The sequence below is a fragment of the Anabrus simplex genome, chromosome 1 (assembly GCF_040414725.1).
Source record: "Anabrus simplex isolate iqAnaSimp1 chromosome 1, ASM4041472v1, whole genome shotgun sequence".
In the NCBI taxonomy this organism is placed as follows: Eukaryota; Metazoa; Arthropoda; class Insecta; order Orthoptera; family Tettigoniidae; genus Anabrus; species Anabrus simplex.
The window spans coordinates 1,523,744,837-1,523,764,683 of record NC_090265.1 but is presented as its reverse complement, the minus strand read 5'-3'; the positions used below and the strand labels follow the sequence as shown (position 1 = coordinate 1,523,764,683).

Below are 19,847 nucleotides of genomic sequence, written 5' to 3'. Positions count from 1 at the left end.
AATAGGAGAATGATGATGATGATGATTATTTACACAATTATGACATGATTAGCTAATTTATATTATCCTTGGTAATAACAGTGGGATTATATAAAGTCTCTAGTTTGAGGGAGGCTAAATCTACAATATCTCCATAGCATTACTTAGTAGGTAGCGGTGACAAAGTTGCCTAAAACTAGCAGGCGAAGCTCCTCTGACAGAGACGGGCAGTGCATTCCATTGTCGTGCCGAAGAAATAACAAATGAGTTTGCGTATCGTGTGGTGCGGTGAGGTGGAATAGATAAGAGTGTATCAGATTTTGACCGTGTTCCAAAACTGTGATTGGTTGAGAGGTGGTGAAATTGACTGTACAAGTAGGGAGGTGAGCATGAGGAGAGTATTCGACGAAGAAGGCATAAAGCATGAAGATTACGGCGCTGTTTGAGTTTTAGCCAACCGAGTTCATCGTAGGCAGGTGTAACATGGTCAAAGTAACGTAGGTCACATATATAGCGAACACAGGCGTTTTGCGCGCGTTGTAGTTTGTCGTTAAGAGTAGTAAGGTCGTTGTACACGGCGTCACAGTAGTCGAAGTGAGGCAATACCAGAGTGCAAATAAGGCGTTCTTTTAATATTCGAGAAAATATGAGTTAGCTGGAAAATTTATTATGTCCAATAACGGACCATTATATTGGTATTATAAATTTGCTCATTCGGGACAGATATTTCATGTTCCCTATGGGAATCAACATCTATATCAACCTTTTGTATATTGTATATAACTATTTACTCCATTTGTGTATATTTTCTTGCCATGTGGCTCTCGTGGCATTGATGTAATTTCTTATTAATAAAGAAAGCACTGTGGTGTTCCAGATTTCTGGTCGCCACCACTGTATCCTCGGCCAGCTCACGGCTTCGCCAGTGCTCCCCAAAAATTTACACGCGTTCCAGCCTCGGCTATAAAGGGAACCACAGGGAGTTCACTGGCACAGTCGTGTGCTGGAGGGGTTCAGTGAACTCGATGAGTCCTCACACTTGTTCCTCTATTTGTCATGCTTTCACTCTACCTTACCACTCTCCATTCTTACGTAGGCAATTGTCCTCCTGTATGGTCCTGATAGTTGGGTCCTCTTTCCAAACTGTTGTTGTTCCCATACTTTAATCTTAGGTAATTTCCTAATTGTGTCCTTTGGTCTTTCGTATCTGCAGGTGGTCGCTATTGAGGTTCTCATTTGGAATCACCTTGACATCAGTCACACGTCTACTTCTTTCTTTATCTGATTTATAGTTATGAATTTAATTGGGTTCCGTATTGAAGTGGGATTACAGTAAATAAAAATTATTTCAAGGTCCACCTATTCAGTACAATGATGTTTTTTTTTTTTTTGTGTGTGATTCAATCACATGTCAAATGGTACTAGTTTCGGCATCTGTGTGCCATCATCAGCCTTAAAACAAGCTCCCATCAATGAAGAACTTGGCTGCCCACCAACAGTAGATGCAGTTAAGCATGCTATCAATCAAGCAAAGTGTCACAAAGCCTCTGGTCCTGATGGTATACCAGTGGAAGCTCTCAAAGAAGGAGGTGAGGAACTAATAAGACACATACATGAACTGATTGTCAAAATTTGGAGCACAGAAGAAATGCCTCCTGATTTCAGAGACAGTCTGGTAGTTCCCCTATTTAAGAAAGGGGATCGAACAAACTGCAATAACTATCGGGGAATATGTTTACTGTCATGCCTGGGAAAGCTTATTGCTCGAATCTTGGCAAATCGTATTGTACCCCTGGTGGAGAAAATACTTCCAGAGAGTTAGTGTGGCTTCAGGCCTTGTAGAGCAGGGATGGTGAACCTATGCCATGTGTGTCATTAGGTGACACGCGAACACGATTTCGGTGGCACACCATATGACCATCTTAACATTTTTTATGTACGTTTTGTACTCTAGACTATACATATCTCATCCATCGTATAGTCATAGTGTTTCAGGTTTAAGAAATAAATACCGAATATCTAAATTCTAGTTCCATTCGAACGTGCATTATGGCAACACTACAACACCCACAGGTCCGGAAGTCAAGTGAAATAAATGTCAGGTGCAGCCGACGTGCCATTCGGTCACCCATATTAAGTGAAATAGTGAAATTCGGCTTGTGTGTGGTTGCCAGCATCGCGTAGTTTTTCTTAGTGAGTAACAGTTTATTGTTGTGAATTTTGTAAGACAAATAGTTGCCAAGAAATGATCCCAATATTGAGATATGGAGAAAGTATCGCACTTTATTTCCAAACCTCATATTGCACAAATGAGTTTTTTTTGAGTGGTTAGATATTGACAGTTTAGAAATGGAGTTGACTGAATTTTAAGAAAGCATGTGTGGGTGAAAATTTCGTACAACTTGATGAAGCATTAGTGAAAATCGGGTGTGCTGTGGATGGTGAATACTCTCTCCAGAAGCCGGAGAACTTAATACTTGAACAGTGGAACAGTCTCCCACAAAAGTTTTTGGCCATGAAGAAACTTGCTACAGCGCTACTTACTTTGTTTGGGTCATCATACGCCTGCAAGCAGATATTTTCTACAGTGAACGTTGTGAAGACAAGTTATGAACCTAACATAAATGACAAAGCTACTAACTATTTTTGCGGTATTTGCAAAATACGACCATGAAACATGCAATCACATGTATGTGGTATTTTTCAATGTAATATCATATTATGAAACACAATTTAGAATTAGAGATGGAAGTCGGTGGTGGCGGTGGTGAGTAGGGGTTGAGGTTGTATCCGTTACAAACGAAAATAACAAGTGGCACAGTAAACAGTTGAGAATAATAATCCAGACCTAAAATGGCACACTAGTTGGAAAAGGTTCGCCATCCCTGTTCTAGAGGAACCACAGATATGATATTCACAGCTCGTCAACTTCAAGAAAAATGTAGAGAACAAAATAGACCTTTATATTGCCTTTATTGATCTTACTAAGGTATTTGACTCTGTGAACCGAGAAGCTTTGTGGAAAATTTTAGGTCTATATAGCTTTCTGCAGAAATTTATTGCCATCTTGAAATTGTTCTACACTGATATCATGGCAGCTGTGATTGGGAACGGCTCTATTGGAGAGCCATTCCATATCAATACCCGGTGTTAAGCAAGGCTGTGTGATAGCCCCCACTTTGTTTTCCTTGTATGTTGCCGCTATCATGGAACTTGTCAGAGATGATCTCCCTCCAGGAATTCATATAACGTACAGGATGGATGGTAAACTTTTTAATCTGAGCCGTTTAAAGGCAGGAACTCGGACATCGTCTGCAGCATTAGTTGAGTTACAGTACACTGATGATAATGCTGTTGTAGCTCAGACACAAGAAGAGCTTGTGATAATCCTGAATGCTTTTTCTGCTGCGTACAACAAGATCGGACTGAAACTGAATACCAGCAAAACACAGATCCTATACCAACCAGCCCCAGGGGAAGGTCAAAGAGATATCAGTGTCACAATTGATGGAGTGAGCCTTCAAGTTGTAAACACCTTCCCATACCTTGGCAGCACCCTCCCATCAAGCGCAAATATAGACTCAGAAATCCAACACAGAATTAACCGTGCAGGAGCATCCTTTGCTAAGTTAAGATCTCGAGTTTTTGACAAACATAATGTCAATATCACAACAAAGATTCTTGTGTACAATTCTGTTGTAGTTCCAACCTTACTCTATGGATCTGAATCCTGGACATGCTACAGTCGACACCTTAAGAAGCTGGAACAGTATCATCAACGTTGCTTGAGGAGAATACTGTAAATAACTTGGCAAGACAGGCGCACAAATATCAGCGTTCTTGAAGAGGCACACACCACCAGTATAGAATTGATGGTTTTAAGGCGCCAGCTACGATGGACAGGGCACGTAGTTCGCATGCCCAATAATCGCATTCCCAAACAAGTGTTTTACTCTGAGCTATCAGTAGGTAAACGCTGTGCAAGCGGTCAGAGGAAGTGATTTAAAGATGTAATCAAGGCTAACTTGAAGAGATGTAACATTGATGTCGATAACTGGGAGAATTTAGCCCTTGACCGTTCATCCTGGAGATCACTAGTCCATTACGGCACACTGTCTTTTGAAGAAAACCGCCGATATACAGCGAATGACAAGAGGCAACGTAAGAAAGAAAAAAAAAGTGCTGAGTAGACATAGAAATAACATCACTGCTCCACCTGGGACTACTTGTCATCACTGTGGCAAATTGTGTAACTCCCGCATTGGATTGTATAGTCACCTCCGAACGCATAGATGAAGAGGCATCCTGCCTGGAAGACAAACCTACTCGATTACGAGTGTTTGCTATCATCATCATCATCAGTATTCAAGAACGTACATACAAATCGAAATTCACAATCTTGATGAGGTATGGAATTGGGCACATATGCATTAAATGTTGTTGTAGTAGAGAAGAAGTCTTTTGATATTCTTCATTTCACTGCAAAGTGTACATACACTTTTACACTTTAAATCATTTATAATCTTGATGAGATGTAGACTTGAGCACATATGCAAAGTAATGTCCTATGTAGAATTTCCTTTCCACTGCAATAATATATTTCTTCAACTCATTCCAATGTTTTACTTTTGATTTAGTTCAATAATACTACCTTAAATAATTATTTTATATGATATTGCTTTTATATCTTCTTCTTCCTGGCCTTCTCCCAATTACCTGGTGTCGGCACTTTGAATGGATTTAGCCTAGTTTTACGGCCAGATATCTTTTCTGACCCAACCCACGTGTAGAGAGATGTATTCACTATTGCGTGTTTCTGTGATGGTTTGTCGTGTGATGTATTATATGTACTAGAAGATGTTTGTTAAGATGAACACAAACACCCAGCTACAGGAATTAACAGAGCAACTTGACCAGGAATTTCACCCAAGGTCCTCTGTTCGCTGATCATTCTGCCAAAGAGCTGGCCAGATATTTTGACGTGACATCTATAAAATAAGGCTGCATACATTCAAATGAAATCCTGTGCTCACATTCGGGCTTGTAGTTCCAGAATTAAAGATACGATCCAAATTGTTGAGATACTGTTCAATTGGAAATGGGGACATGAGAAGATAATGATACTTGATGGGCCTCAATTAAAAATGCCAGACAATTCCAAATTGATGATTTTGAGGAATGTGATTTGGTTTATGATTACCAAAACACATACAAAGGAGGTTCTTAAGATACCCAAAGACAGAGCATGTGAAGGTTTGCATTCACATAACAAAATGTTCCAAATTCCAAAAGAATAACAATTTGGAGTTGGAATATCTTTTGAATAATTGGCAACCTACCCATCTAAATATCAATTCCAACCTCTCATGTAGGGTACCATTAGAAAGTTCTCCTTGAACCCAAGGTGATACCACAACAGTTATGACCCATAGCGATAAAATTATACAGGTTTCAAAAATGTGAGAAATTTGCTTCAATTAACTTCCTGCCCTGCCATTTATTACATCATGACCTGCATGTTTTACAATTTCATTTATTTGTTTGACTAATCAAAATATAATAAATGTTAATTCCAACCCATGATATGTTTATCGCTGAATAGAGAATCTTGTGTCCAGTGTAATGGTACTGTTGCAGCAGACTTAAAACAGTTGGAGCAGAAGTTACGAGGTGTACAAAATTTTGAAAATTATTTCCATGTTTCCTATAATTTGGAATGATGAGTTTGAATAGGATTGCACTGCACCAACATAACTCTTTACAAACTTCAACCTTACAAATTATAATATTCCAGAATGATATGACTATGACTTACATAAGACCCTGTGTCGACTGGTATGGAATGATGTGAAATGATGCAGTTTGCACATGTTCGGACTATATAATTAGCCATCCTTGGAGTTAGGCAACCAGCCAGATGCCTTTCATTTCACCCAAAGTCAGACTTGCATCACTTGACGTCGTGAAAACGCAGTAGAACAGTCCCTCTCCTCCACCTACTTGTATAATATTATTCATTTTATTCATCCTTCTTAATAAGTGAATTCGACAACCATTCTCTTTAAAACATTGGAAAAAGTGGGCAAGTTGGCTGTGCAGTTAAGGGCGTGCAGCTGTGATTTCGCATCCGGGAGATAGGGGGTTCGAATCCCACTGTTGGCATCCCTGAAGATGGTTTTCCAAGGTTTCCCATTTTTACACCAGGCAAATGCTGGGGCTGTACCTTAATTAAGGGCACGGTCACTTCCTTACCATTCCTAGGCCTTTCCTGTTCCATCGTTGCCATAAGACCTATCTGTGTTGGTGCGACGTAAAGGAAATAGAAAAAAAAAAGTTGAAAAAATCCTTTTATTTTTGGAATGGGGAAAAGCTATAGTAGTTACTAACCCATGTGAGGGTGATTATGATCATATTTACTGAAACTAATAACAGTATTTCAAAACAAATTGCAATTCAACATATAACAATTGAGGATGTGTACTATGTGATATAATGTAGAATTTGCCTCATTTTAACTTTCATTCATCTTTTTCCTGTTCAATCACAATTTTTCTATGGGCAAAATATTAAATAACTTATATGGTTCTAAAAAGGCCAAGAGAACAAAACTTGTAAACTGTGCTGTTTAATGGAAAAAGTATGGATTATTCGTGTTGAGAGCGGGGGAAATTATTCATTAACTCTCATTATAAATTTATTTACTTTTTGTTCATTAAAGCTGTTTTTCTGTTTCAGAAGCAAAAATCCAAGTATTAGCAAATCTAGCTAATTTTGCATATGATCCTATCAACTATGAATATTTACGCCAGCTGAAAGTAATTGATATTTTCTTAGATGAGCTCTCCAAAACCCAGTCACCGTTAATACAATTTGCCATCGCTGGGCTATGCAACTTGGCTCTCGGTGAGTATTGGATTTGAGTATTTGGAATATTTGTATGATCACAGAATTAATTGAAAATTATGAACTGTGGACACAACTGCATTCTATGGCAACATCCAAAAGATCAACCATTTTGGAATTATATTTATGTAACTTAGTGCATTTATTACAACACTAGCAAATGTACCCGTGCTTCGCTACGGTACTCTTCATTGTATGCGGATATCGAAGTAAATTACTGCACATGAAGTGAATAAGATTTTTTAAATTGCATGTGTCTTGGCTTTATCCAAGAAACAGCATTGTAAATCCACAGACGTTGTTTCCAATGTAAGTGTGATTTGCGGAATTGCGATGATAACGGCAAGTTAACTTGTCTACTGCAAGTTGGTAATTTTCATTTAACGGCAGGCCCCATTGCCTAGTGCACGGCCAAAATCGATTTGGGGAGGTTTCATTACAATGGCAGACCCCATTTCCTACTTTCAGGTAGATTACAGTTGAGGAACATTTATTGTATTTGCAAGGACCTTCCCTACTGCCAGTCAAAAGTGAGTTGTGTTCTTATCATTATAATGGCAGACGCATTTTCTAATGCCTGTCACCTTACTGCCAGTCACACAGATTTGGTGAGTTTCCATTATAAAAGCAGGCCACTATGCCTAACGTCAGTCACATTTTAGATGGGTAAATTTGTTTATAATGGAAGACACCCTTGCCTACTGACAAACTAAATCGGGTAAAAGAGTTTTGAAAAAATAGCACGCTTCCTTGTGTTCTGCTAGTCGAATCGAGAAGGGAATTATGCATTAAAATAGTGCACAGGAGATGAAGGACGACCCCATTCACTGCCTGTCAAAGTCGATGTGGGGAGGACTGATTACAATAGCAGATGCCCTCCTTCTGACAGTCGGTATTGATTTGCAAAGTATTTAATTACAATGGCAGACAAACCCTTTCTAGATCGCTATAAATTGACTTCAATGAATGAATATAGTCATCATATGGGAAAATATGGATATTTACCTTCATTTGCAGAATAACTGCTGCTAAACAGTACATCAAATCGAAAAAGGGATTGTACGATAAGACGCACTTTCTGGCCACATTTAGCGATCTTAATGGCTGGTTCTATGAGATGTTCAAGTATCTCATCCATTTAAAGGTAAGATTGTTTTAGAAAAGTTGAATAGGATGAAACCGGTGTAAGCTTTTCACATATAGAATTACTTTTCAGATACTTATGTGACAGCTTAAAACATACAATTTGGCACAAATACGGTACTGGGTGGGCCAATATTTCTGTAGAATTTGATGATCCTATCCTTCCTATAAGTGTGTCAAACATTGAAATATACTTGTAAAAATCACCAAATTTACAAACAATCCAGAAATACAGCCAAATCTAACGTATAAGGGAGAGAGATACAACAAAAAGTCATAGGACCAAAGTTGTAGATCACTCTGAATTGAACTGTGCCATCCGTTTTGTGATACGACTTACCGTTTAGCCAACAAATACCTTAAAAGGAATGTCTGCACAGTCATTAAAATTGCCTCCATATTTCGATATCTTTGGGGGTAAAAAGTGAAAAATTTGAACATCTTGGAATTTTTCAGTCGGTTAGGGACTAAAAGCTATAATTTCACCTTGTCTGGCAGGTTGTGCTGCCATCTTGATTTGGGGGGACGGGGGATAAAATTAGGAAATTCCTGAAAATTTTTAAGCCCTTGAAACCTATAGGTTGTTGCTTTGGATAAATTATACGACTGCGTTCTTATGCTGAGCTGAAAATTTGAGGCCCCCCCCCCCCCCCCCAGCATGTTCCCTTCAGGGAATTTTGAGAATTTTCAATTTTTCTAGGGATCCTAGGGTCATCAGCTTCTCCCGTACCAAGTTTCAAATTTCTGAGATTTCTGGAAGTTCCTCATTAGTTCACGTCTTTTTTCATTTTTAAATATTTATATATACATCGCTCCAGACCGACTTGCTTTTATATATATAGACGACTTCTACATGGTATACAATGTCCTTTATTTGTTTACATACATACATACATACATACATATATTATCATTATAGACTGTTATGCCTTTCAGTGTTCAGTCTGCAAGCCTCTGAGAATTTACTAAACGTCGCCACAATCCTCGATTTTCAACTAGTGTTGTGGGCTCATTTAGTTCTATACCTCTTATCTTTAAATCGTTAGAAACCGAGTCTAACCATCGTCGTCTTGGTCTCCCTCTACATCTCTTACCCTCCATAACAGAGTCCATTATTCTCCTAGGTAACCTATCCTCCTCCATTTGCCTCACATGACCCCACCACCGAAGCCAGTTTATGCTTACAGCTTCATCCATCGAGTTCATTCCTAAATTAGCCTTTATCTCCTCATTCCGAGTACCATCCTGCCATTGTTCCCACCTGTTTGTACCAACAATCATTCTTGCTACTTTCATGTCTGTTACTTCTAACTTATGAATAAGATATCCTGAGTCCACCCAGCTTTCTCTCCCGTAAAGCAAAGTTGGTCTGAAAACAGACCGATGTAAAGATAGTTTCGTCTGGGAGCTGACTTCCTTCTTACAGAAAACTGCTGACCGCAACTGCGAGCTCACTGCATTAGCTTTACTACACCTTGATTCAATCTCACTTACTATATTAACATCCTGGCAGAACACACAACCTAAATACTTGAAATTATCGACCTGTTCTAGCTTTGTATCACCAATCTGACATTAAATTCTGTTGAATTTCTTACCTACTGACATCAATTTAGTCTTCGATGGGCTAATTTTCATACCATACTCATTGCACCTATTTTCAAGTTCCAAGATATTAGACTGCAGGCTTTCGGCACAGTCTGCCATTAAGACCAAGTCGTCAGCATAGACCAAACTGCTTACTACATTTCCACCTAACTGAATCCCTCCCTGCCATTTTGTACCTTTCAGCAGATGATCCATGCAAGCTACGAACAGCAAAGGTGAAAGATTACAGCCTTGTCTAACTCCTGTAAGTACCCTGAACCAAGAACTCATTCTACCATCAATGCTCACTGAAGCCCAATTGTCAACATAAATGTCTTTGATTGATTTTAATAATCTACCTTTAATTCCATAGTCCCCCAGTATGGTGAACATCTTTTCCCTCGGTACCCTGTCATATGCTTTCTCTAGATCTATGAAACATAAACACAACTGCCTATTCCTCTCGTAGCATTTTTCAGTTACCTGGTGCATACTGAAAATCTGATCCTGACAGCCTCTCTGTGGTCTGAAACCACACAGGTTTTCATCCAACTTCCTCTCAACGACTGATCGCACTCTCCCTTCCAAGATGCCAGTGAATACTTTGCCTGGTATACTAATCAATGAGATACCTCGATAGTTGTTGCAATCCTTCCTGTTCCCTTGCTTATAGATAGGTGCAATTACTGCTTTTGTCCAATCTGAAGGTACCTTACCAACACTCCACGCTAATCTTACTACTCTATGAAGCCATTTCATCCCTGCCTTCCCACTATACTTCACCATTTCAGGTCTAATTTCATCTATTCCTGCTGCCTTATGACAATGGAGTTTATTTACTATCCTTTCCACTTCCTCAAGCATAATTTCACCAACATCATTTTCCTCCTCCCCATGAGCTTGGCTGTTTGCAACACCACCATGATGATTTCCTTTTACATTGAGAAGATGTTCAAAATATTCCCTCCACCTCTCCAGTGATTCCCTGGGATCTATTATGAGTTCACCTAAATTACTCAAAACACTGTTCATTTCCTTTTTCCCTCCCTTCCTAAGATTCTTTATTACTGTCCAGAAAGGTTTCCCTGCTGCTTGACCTAGCCTTTCCAGGTTATTACCAAAATATTCCCATGACTTCTTTTTGGATTCAACAACTATTTGTTTCGCTCTGTTTCTTTCATCTACGTACCGATTCCTGTCTGCCTCGGCCCTTGTTTGGAGCCATTTCTGATAAGCGTTCTTTTTACGTTTACAGGCTGCTTTCACTTCATCATTCCACCAAGATGTTCGCCTTGTCCCATCTTTACACACAGTTGTTCCTAGGCATTCCCTTGCTGTTTCTACTACAGCATCTCTGTATGCCACCCATTCACTTTCTATATCCTGAACCTGCTTACTGTCTACTGTTCAAAAGTTCTCACTAATCATATCCATGTACTTCTGTCTAATTTCCTTGTCCTGGAGATTTTCTATTCGTTTGCAGACAGATTTCACTTTCTCTACCCTAGGCCTAGAGATACTTACTTCACTACAGATCAGATAGTGGTCTGTATCATCGAAAAATCCGCGAAAAACTCATACATTCCTAACAGATTTCCTGAATTCAAAGTCTGTTAAGGTATAGTCTATTATGGATCTGGTACCCCTAGGTTCCCATGTGTAGCGGTGAATAGCCTTATGCTTGAAGAATGTATTCGTAACGGCTAAACCCATACTAGCACAGAAGTCCAGCAAACGCTTCCCATTCCCATTAGCTTCTATATCTTCCCCACATTTACCAATCACCCTTTCGTATCCTTCAGTTCTATTCCCAACTCTCGCATTGAAATCGCCCATTAGCACTATTCTATCCTTGCTGTTGACCCTGACCACGATGTCACTCAATGCTTCATAAAACTTGTCAACTTCATCCTCATCTGCACCCTCACATGGTGAATACACGGACACAATTCTTGTCCTAATTCCTCCCACTGACAAATCTACCCACATTATTCGCTCATTTACGTGCCTAACAGAAACTATGTTCCGTGCAATGGTATTCCTGATAAAGAGCCCTACCCCAGACTCTGCCCTTCCCTTTCTAACACCCGTCAAGTACACTTTATAATCTCCTATCTCTTCCTCATTATCTCCCCTTACCCGAATATCACTTACTCCTAGCACATCCAGATGGATCCTTTTTGCTGACTCAGCCAATTCTACCTTCTTTCTTCCATAAGCCCCATTAATATTGATAGCTCCCCATCGAATTCCATTTTGTTCGCCAAGTTGTTTCCAAGGAGTCCCTCGCCTGTCAAATGGGTGTGGGACTCCATTACTCCCATAGGTCCGAGGCTTGCTTAAAGTGTTCTGAGCTCGGTAAATTCATGAAGCAGGATGCTGCCCTACTTGCACATAGTCCAAGTGAGGATCTCTCCTCTAACGGGTTATGGACCACCGGTGAATTGTATAGTCCTAGCCGCCTGAGCACAAGGAGGGCCACAACTCAGAATATGTCCCTGATGCCCACTCCCATTCCATAGCAACTGGTATCCCGACTCTCAGGACCACTTACTAGGCCACTCAGCCGTTGCCCATGGTTCACGAACTAGGACGTGACTACAGTAACCCACAAACATGAACCATCTTTATTTGTTTGACAAATCAAAATAATTTTATACTATTTTAAGTGATTTCAGAAGAAGTTCAGATGATATTGTCAGATGCAGTGATTTAAGTTTGTTCATTTTAAATATATACCCAGCTCAAAAAAATTAGGGGAACATATTTTGTAACGTCTGGTATGTGAATGTTAATTTGGTAGATGGGGTTCCAATGGTCGTACAGCATACCTTGAAACTTTAGCTTGAGCCGATACCCTCACCAGTATCCCGGTAAAGGTCAAGAGAGAAATAATAATACGGGAAACGCAAGGAAACCGAGTACACTAAATAAAACGAGGTCCGGCGATCACGATAGGGAAAGGTCACATCATATAAGCCTTGAACTGGAGATCAGTCCCTTAACTCATTGCGGACCGTGGATGGCGTAAAACATTTAAGCTTGCTCCTATGCTGCGGGCCATGGACTGTGTAAGACGTTTAATGTTCAGCGCGAAGCAATGTTGTTTATTTTCATCATCTATGCATTCTTACACATTAGTCAGCGTTACTGGTTGTAGCAGAAAGTTGGCTGACCTTGTTGAAATAACCCTCACGTTAAGTAGGCTTATGTTTATCTCAGCTGTTTTAGCAGGAAAATCTCAGCACTTCCTCGCGCGTCAAGCCGGTACTTGAGAGTACAATGCAGTGCATGTCGTTCTTATCGAGTGTAGTATAGTGGCTTATAAAACAAAATTTCTTACGGAAGAAGAACCATTAGATATTGTTGACAATGATGATTCTGGTGATGAACTTATTCCTGAAATAGACTCAGATAGTGAAAGTGAGAGTGACGAGGAAGTTCCAATTCCCAAATCCGATAGGCTTATAGAGGAATGTGAATTGCCTGATATATATTATCCTAGATATTGTCCACCTGTTCGACCATTTACAGGGAATTCAGGCATAAACGTTCAAATAGAAAATGAGCAGGGTATTATGAGTTAAGTGTGTATTTACATGAATGACAAACTTTATCAGTATGTGTGTGAACAGACCAATCTATACGCGAGTCAAGTGATAAGTGTGGCATCCCGGCTTTTCACAAAGAATTTGATTATGCCATCCTGGAAACCGATTGATTTCTCTGGGTTGAAAACGTTTGTAGGGTTGAGGTTCATCACAGGTATAGTCCAAAAGCCTGAATTAAAATGTACTAGACCGAAGACCCGATATTTTCTAAAACAATGTCCCGAATACGCTTCCTTCATATTCTTTCATTTCTTCACTTCAGTGACAGTAATCATTATGCCGAAAGTACAGATGACACCAGATATCACACCCTCAATATTTACTAGAGGTAAGCACAAAGTAACATGTTTCTAACATTTATAGTTCACGAGTAATGGTAAATTTTATTTAGCTGGTCCAGGCATTCAAGTGTCTGCTCAGAAGCAGGTACTGAACGTGTTCATAATACCAAAGGACTAACTCTACTATGAATTAAATGCAAATTAGCATACAAATCTCAAGTTTATTGAAAAGTAAATTGAGGAGAGAAATTAATAAATGAAACATGTGAAGAAAGACATTGAAAGGAAAATGTTAAAAGGAAATGCATACATAGTGAGCATAAACATCCAAGTTTGACAGCGCTGGGCCAACCTTGAAGAGTGAGGATGTTGTTACGCGATATCATCCATTTTTATCACCAAGGAAAGATACAAGTTTGTCCACTCATTATGGGTGGACGTCAAATTTCTATCATGTAAATCTGTTTAACAATTAAAGTTTAAACCTTTTCTCAGCCAAGCTTCCCATCGAATTACAAATGGTAATAGAGCTCAAACCAAAAAATTCAATTGCACAATACTCTGTTCCTTCTCTTTTATATATATATATATCCCAAAATGCCCACACAGTCAATCTTCATTTACTTACATTTTTTTCTCTTAGTTAATTATAATTTTCATTAGTCGACCCATCAGAACAGAATTTTAAAAATGCGTCAGAATGGACGAGGGGGCCAAGCAAATTAGTTATAAACCTCCACGGCTGGAAGCCATGAGATTGCGCACACCATAAGTCAAGTATCGCAAAAGAAAAGAAAAAGGAAACGGGAAATGAGAAATAAAATGACAGCCATAGGAATCAAAAATATATCAAATACAGGCCTGCTCAGGTACGAGCATAAATGAAAGGGCAATACAGATACATCACACGAATTAATAAGGGCAAAATATACATAATATAGTGTGGCTTCTGCTTCATCCAATCCATACACATAATCCTCACGCATGTACAACCAACCACCCGAACATAATAATAAATATGTGGCGCGAGACCATCGGTCCATCAAAGGGTAATTTCACTTACAACGGTTTCCCTTCCAAGCAGTGTCACCAAATCAGACTGCCTCGATATAAAAGATGCCAGTATCCCGTAGGAACGAGAAGCATCGAACACAAGGGTGTACACTGGGTGTACAAGGTCATAATTCGTGCAGATCCAATATTACCAGTTCTGACACAAATGACAGACACTCGTGAAATCGAGGCACATAAATACGAAGCACTGGGACCGTACATCAGATAGGCATATAACATGCCTGACACATCTACTTACACACAACAGTTCGCTCAAGGACAAAACAGTATACACCAAAGGGTAAAGTAAAAATGCACGTACCTGAGAAATATAAAAGAACAATAAAATGGTCATATAGGGATAATCATGGTTTATATTTGCTAAAAACCTTCTGATAGGTCAGAAAAGTGGTCTCGTTTAGTGTGGAGTCCATCTTGTTTTTTCCTCACGATCCCATTAAAAAAACGAGTAACCATCATTACCCAATTTCAACAGGAAGCATGGCCTGGAAATTCAAGATGGCGTAGCACTGCCGTCTAACGACAAGATGCGGAAATATTGAGCTTCGTACAGTGATTGAATTAAGCTTAAGATAGATAGGTTCGAGTACGAATCAGAACACAAATAATGAATAAGGTGCAATGAAAAATGGCACATTATCCGACTGCACCCTCATTGAAATGTGTCGAATCATGGTGATCAAACAAGCAGACACATTTCAGTGAGTGGTATGAAACTTATTTCTAAAGGCGCGCGCCTAAGATAGTCTAAAAAATTCAAATATCATACCATAAAATCTACCAAAATACAAAGTTACATGAAATTGTGTTCAGTAGTCACAGAAAGACAAAATTAAACAGCTCCACAGAAGGGAGGTCCGTGCACTAAACGAATTAAGGGCTAATCATATCAGTCTTCATAATAGACAAGACTATCGAACATTCGCAACTGATGGTCATGACCGCAGGAAGTCCAGTCATTTCTACACGATTTTCATGAGATAATGTGAGCTTGTGCCTCAGTGCCCTGCTCTCTTTTCCATTACAGTTGTACACTTAGCTCACATTGCAAGGTCTCCACAGTTCAGTACACATTTCATACCATTCCCTGCAAAAGGAGAAAATTTATTAAGTGCAAGCACAGCATTTCTTTTTTCTCTTTTTTTAAATTTTTATTTATTTACCATAATCATATTAAGTTTGTTCAAGCAATTTAAGAAGTGGGTACTAAGGCTCACATACGTGACTTTTAGACACTTGCTTGGTACCAACTTCTTCGAGTAGAGCAGTAACTGGTCCAAGAAATCGAACAATTCGCTTGGGTTTAGACCATCGAGTACACAATTTTGTGGCCGTTTGATTAGCTGCAGAGCTGATGGGAAATACCCTCGTGACTACGAGGTCTCCAACTTTCAATGCCACGATTGAACTTGGCAGCAACTTGATCACAGGCTTTCTTCATGTTTTCCAGCGCTCCTTTCCACCTGGTTTCCACGTCCACTTTTCTGGAAAGGTGGGACAGGTACCCAATATCCCACTTTAATTGTAGAGGATTGGCTGCGTCTTTCCCTAAAACCAGACTTGCAGGCGTGTGCTGGTGCGACTCATGCACTGCATTATTGAAGGCTAAAATCAAAAAGGGTAAATTAGTATCCCAACATTTTTGATTATCACTGTGGAAAGCGCATAGACAGGACTTTATATTTTGGTGGAATCTTTTCACATGAGACCCCTGAGGATGATGAGGACTCGGAAACACATGATTGACCCCCCCCCCCCCATTCAAAGCAAACATTATGGAATTGGTGGTTGCTAAAGGGGGAGGCGTTGGCAGAAACCAAAATTTTAGGTGGTCCATACACCCCAAATATATGTTGAGATGAAATTCAAATGGCAGTGTTTGAGTCGATCAGGCGAACAGGAAATAACCACACAAATTTTGAGAAGGCATCGGCCCACTCCCCAGCCTCCTCTTCCCCTCCTCTTAAATGGTCAGGTTACATGGGTTGTATACATTCTGCTAGTGGCTGGCCGGTGAGTGGATAGGCTTCCTCTGCTTCAACAATTTATGTGTCATAATAATTTATAATTATAAAAGTATTTTAAAATACATTTGAAATATGTAACATAGCTTTTTATATTTTATAGTACTAGAGGAGAATTTGCAGAAACATAACGGGAGGTTTGTTCTGCTCTGTTTTAAAGAGTCTGGTCCTGCAACAGTTGAGCATAACATCATCTGCCCTGACGGCACATACATGGCTAAATTTTAATATGTATACACTTTGTAATAAATCAGTGCATCCTATAAAGGGTCTTAACTTAAACAAGATGTCAAAATTAGACGATAAGATGGTAGATTCCTAGTGGCAGCAACAATATAAGCAGTGACAAGTAACATTTTATCAGTGTCTGACTGAGCTAATGGATCCATCTAGGGTGATGATACACATTGTAAGAGTGTAAAGGATAGGAGGAATGAATGAACTGTTCAAGAGTGTTTTTGTCTTACATGTTGGGTTACAACAGACATTATTATAAAAAACAGCAAAGTGTACATATGTTGGTCTAGAGTTGATATTATACAGGACAATGCTTAATGTTAATATGATATGATGTTGTATCTTGAGATTTGGATAAGGTTGAATTTGATGTAAATATTCTGATGAAGGGAATTAAGGCTTCCAAAGCATGTACGTATAAATAATTCAAATATTAATAATATATTGACAGGGCAGACTAAACAATCACCCGTTGTACATTACTATTATTACGAGTAAATACGGACCAATTCAGGGCCGATGTGGTCAAGTTTGTCGACTTTTAGGTAGTTGGTTACAAATATAATCAGTGATGAGACAGAAGACATTTCACTTTCTTTTTGCACAATTTGTTTTACGTTAAATCAACACAACTGCATTATCAAGTTACAACCCCAGCATTTACTTGGTATTATTATTATTATTATTATTATTATTATTATTATTATTAAGCATATGGAATTTACATAATGGACAAGTATATACAATATTATACAAAAGAAAAAACCTGCAAAGAATACATGGTACTGAGTAGGGAACAACTATACATGGATATCTAAATTATTTATCCACTGCACTAGGGATACTGAGACAGCAAAGTCTTTCCGGTCTCCACCATAAGCGCGCATAGGGCATTCGTCCATTATATGATGCATGGTCTGGACCATTGCACCACAGTCACACGCTGGAGAGTCCCTGAAGCCCCACTGGTGAAGGGGGAATGCAGATCTTCCACAATTAGTGCGAAACCTATTTAGTGATGACCACGTTCTTCTTGGCAAACTGAAACCAGCTGGGGCGTGATTTGGATTAAAGAGGCTTGGCCACTTCAGAGCTATACGAAACCATTGCTCTTTCCATTCTTCTTTTAAATTGAAATCAGCATCCATTAGATTCTTAGCTGTTTTCATTGGTGGCTTACGGGATTTCAGCCTTTGTCTCCAGAGATCTGCAACATCACTGTGGATGGGTAGAGTTGGATTGGACATGATCTTATCGTATTTTTGAACAAGGGCTCTTGAACATCGCAGGCTTGGTGGAGCAATGTGGGACAGGACTAGCAGCCAAAGCATTGCAGTAGGCTTCAGAGTACCAGAGATGATACGCATGGTGGTGTTAAGTTGTATATCGACTTTCTTCACATGGCAACTGTTAAGTCATACTGAAGAGCAGTATTCAGCTGCAGAATACACGAGGCCAAGCACAGTACGTCGTAATGTATCCACTGAAGCACCCCATAAAGTTCCACACAATTGAAGTAGAATATTATTGCGTGATCTCAACTTAGATCCGAGTTTTTCAAAATGCTTTCTGTAAGATAGGGTTTGGTCAAGCGTTACCCCGAGGTACTTTGGGTTAGGATTGTGCTTTAGCACTGAGCCATTGAAGCATACTTGGAGTTTTGTATTAGCCAACTTGTTGTGGAGATGGAAACAAGCAGATTCTGTCTTATTCATGCTGGGTTGTAGTCACCAGTTTCGGAAGTAAGAGCTAAGTGTATTCTGGTCAGACGTCAGGATGGCCTCGGCATGGCTGAAATCTGGATGTTGAATGGCAATGGCTAGGTCGTCTGCATAAAAGAGTTTTACTTGGTGAGAAAATGGGAAACCATGGAAAACCATCTTCAGGGCTACCAACAGTGGGGTTTGAATCTACTGTCTCCAAAATGCAAGCTAACAGTTACGTGACTCAAACATGTAGCCACTTGTTTGGTTATTACTTATAAATTTCAATTTGAATGCAAGGTGAACATATTTTGCCAGTTATTTTCATATACAGATTATATGTATGGAGTAGTGTTGGTTACTGAATGCATGATTTGAAGCAGTGTATCAATTCATTCAAGTGTCTGAATGAATCAATTCACAGGAACAGCGAGCTCACGGCACACGATTCAACTTACTCCCAGCGGACAGTGCTGAGTGGCGCACTCACGGCTCACTAGCGGGACACTGGACGTTGGTGGGGAACCGAGCTTCCACTGCAGCGAGACAGTGAATCATGGCACACCAATAGAATCGTGCGCAATCACGGCTCAGTGAAACACAAGTTACACACAGCTCCTTATCGGCACACTGGACACTGGCGGAGAGCCAAGCTTCCGCTGCAGAGAGACATACAGTGAGCCATAGGACACCGAAAGAATCGTACGCGGTTACGGACCGATGAGACACACACACGGTTCATTATCGGTACACTGGACATTGGCGGGGAGCCAAACTTCCTCTGAAACAATACATACAGAGCCATAGTACACTGAAAGAATCATATGCTGTAATGGACTGTCGAGCTCAGCTCATTTGAAAATAATACCCACTTGCATTCACTGTCCTCTTCTTGCAGGGAGGTTTAAATAATAGGTAGATTTATTTGCAGTGTTAAAAAGGTAGACAAACATGATTCTAAAGTAGCTAGTAAGTAGGCAGGCTTTTAGGTTATAATATTTATTAGTTTAAAGAATCTTAGTATTATAACTTAGTTGACATTTGACAATTAATTAAACTCGACTCTAGCCTGACCTGTGACTATGAGTCATGCTCATGACCACTCAAAAGTACCTGTTTTATATTGGGAAGAACGGGTCAGTACTGTATTCTCTCAGTTCGTATGTCACATCGTTGCACAAGACTTCATTCATATGTGGACAGTAAGTGAGCCGAACTGACGCAGTAACTTAACCAACAGTGTGTTGAATCAGAAAACCAGTGGGCTACTGTACATCTCGGGCAGCCTATACAAAATATGACAAT

General features: G+C 39.6%; 1 protein-coding gene across 1 annotated transcript in view; it reads left to right on the top strand.

The window, feature by feature from the left end:
- LOC136858474 (armadillo repeat-containing protein 7) overlaps positions 1-19,847 on the top strand; it is a 57,022-nt gene that overhangs the window by 24,469 nt on the left and 12,706 nt on the right. Inside the window, exon 2 of the mRNA XM_067138040.2 lies at positions 6,715-6,882. Coding sequence (XP_066994141.2) covers positions 6,715-6,882 — 168 coding nt within the window. The remainder of the gene's footprint in view (positions 1-6,714; positions 6,883-19,847) is intronic.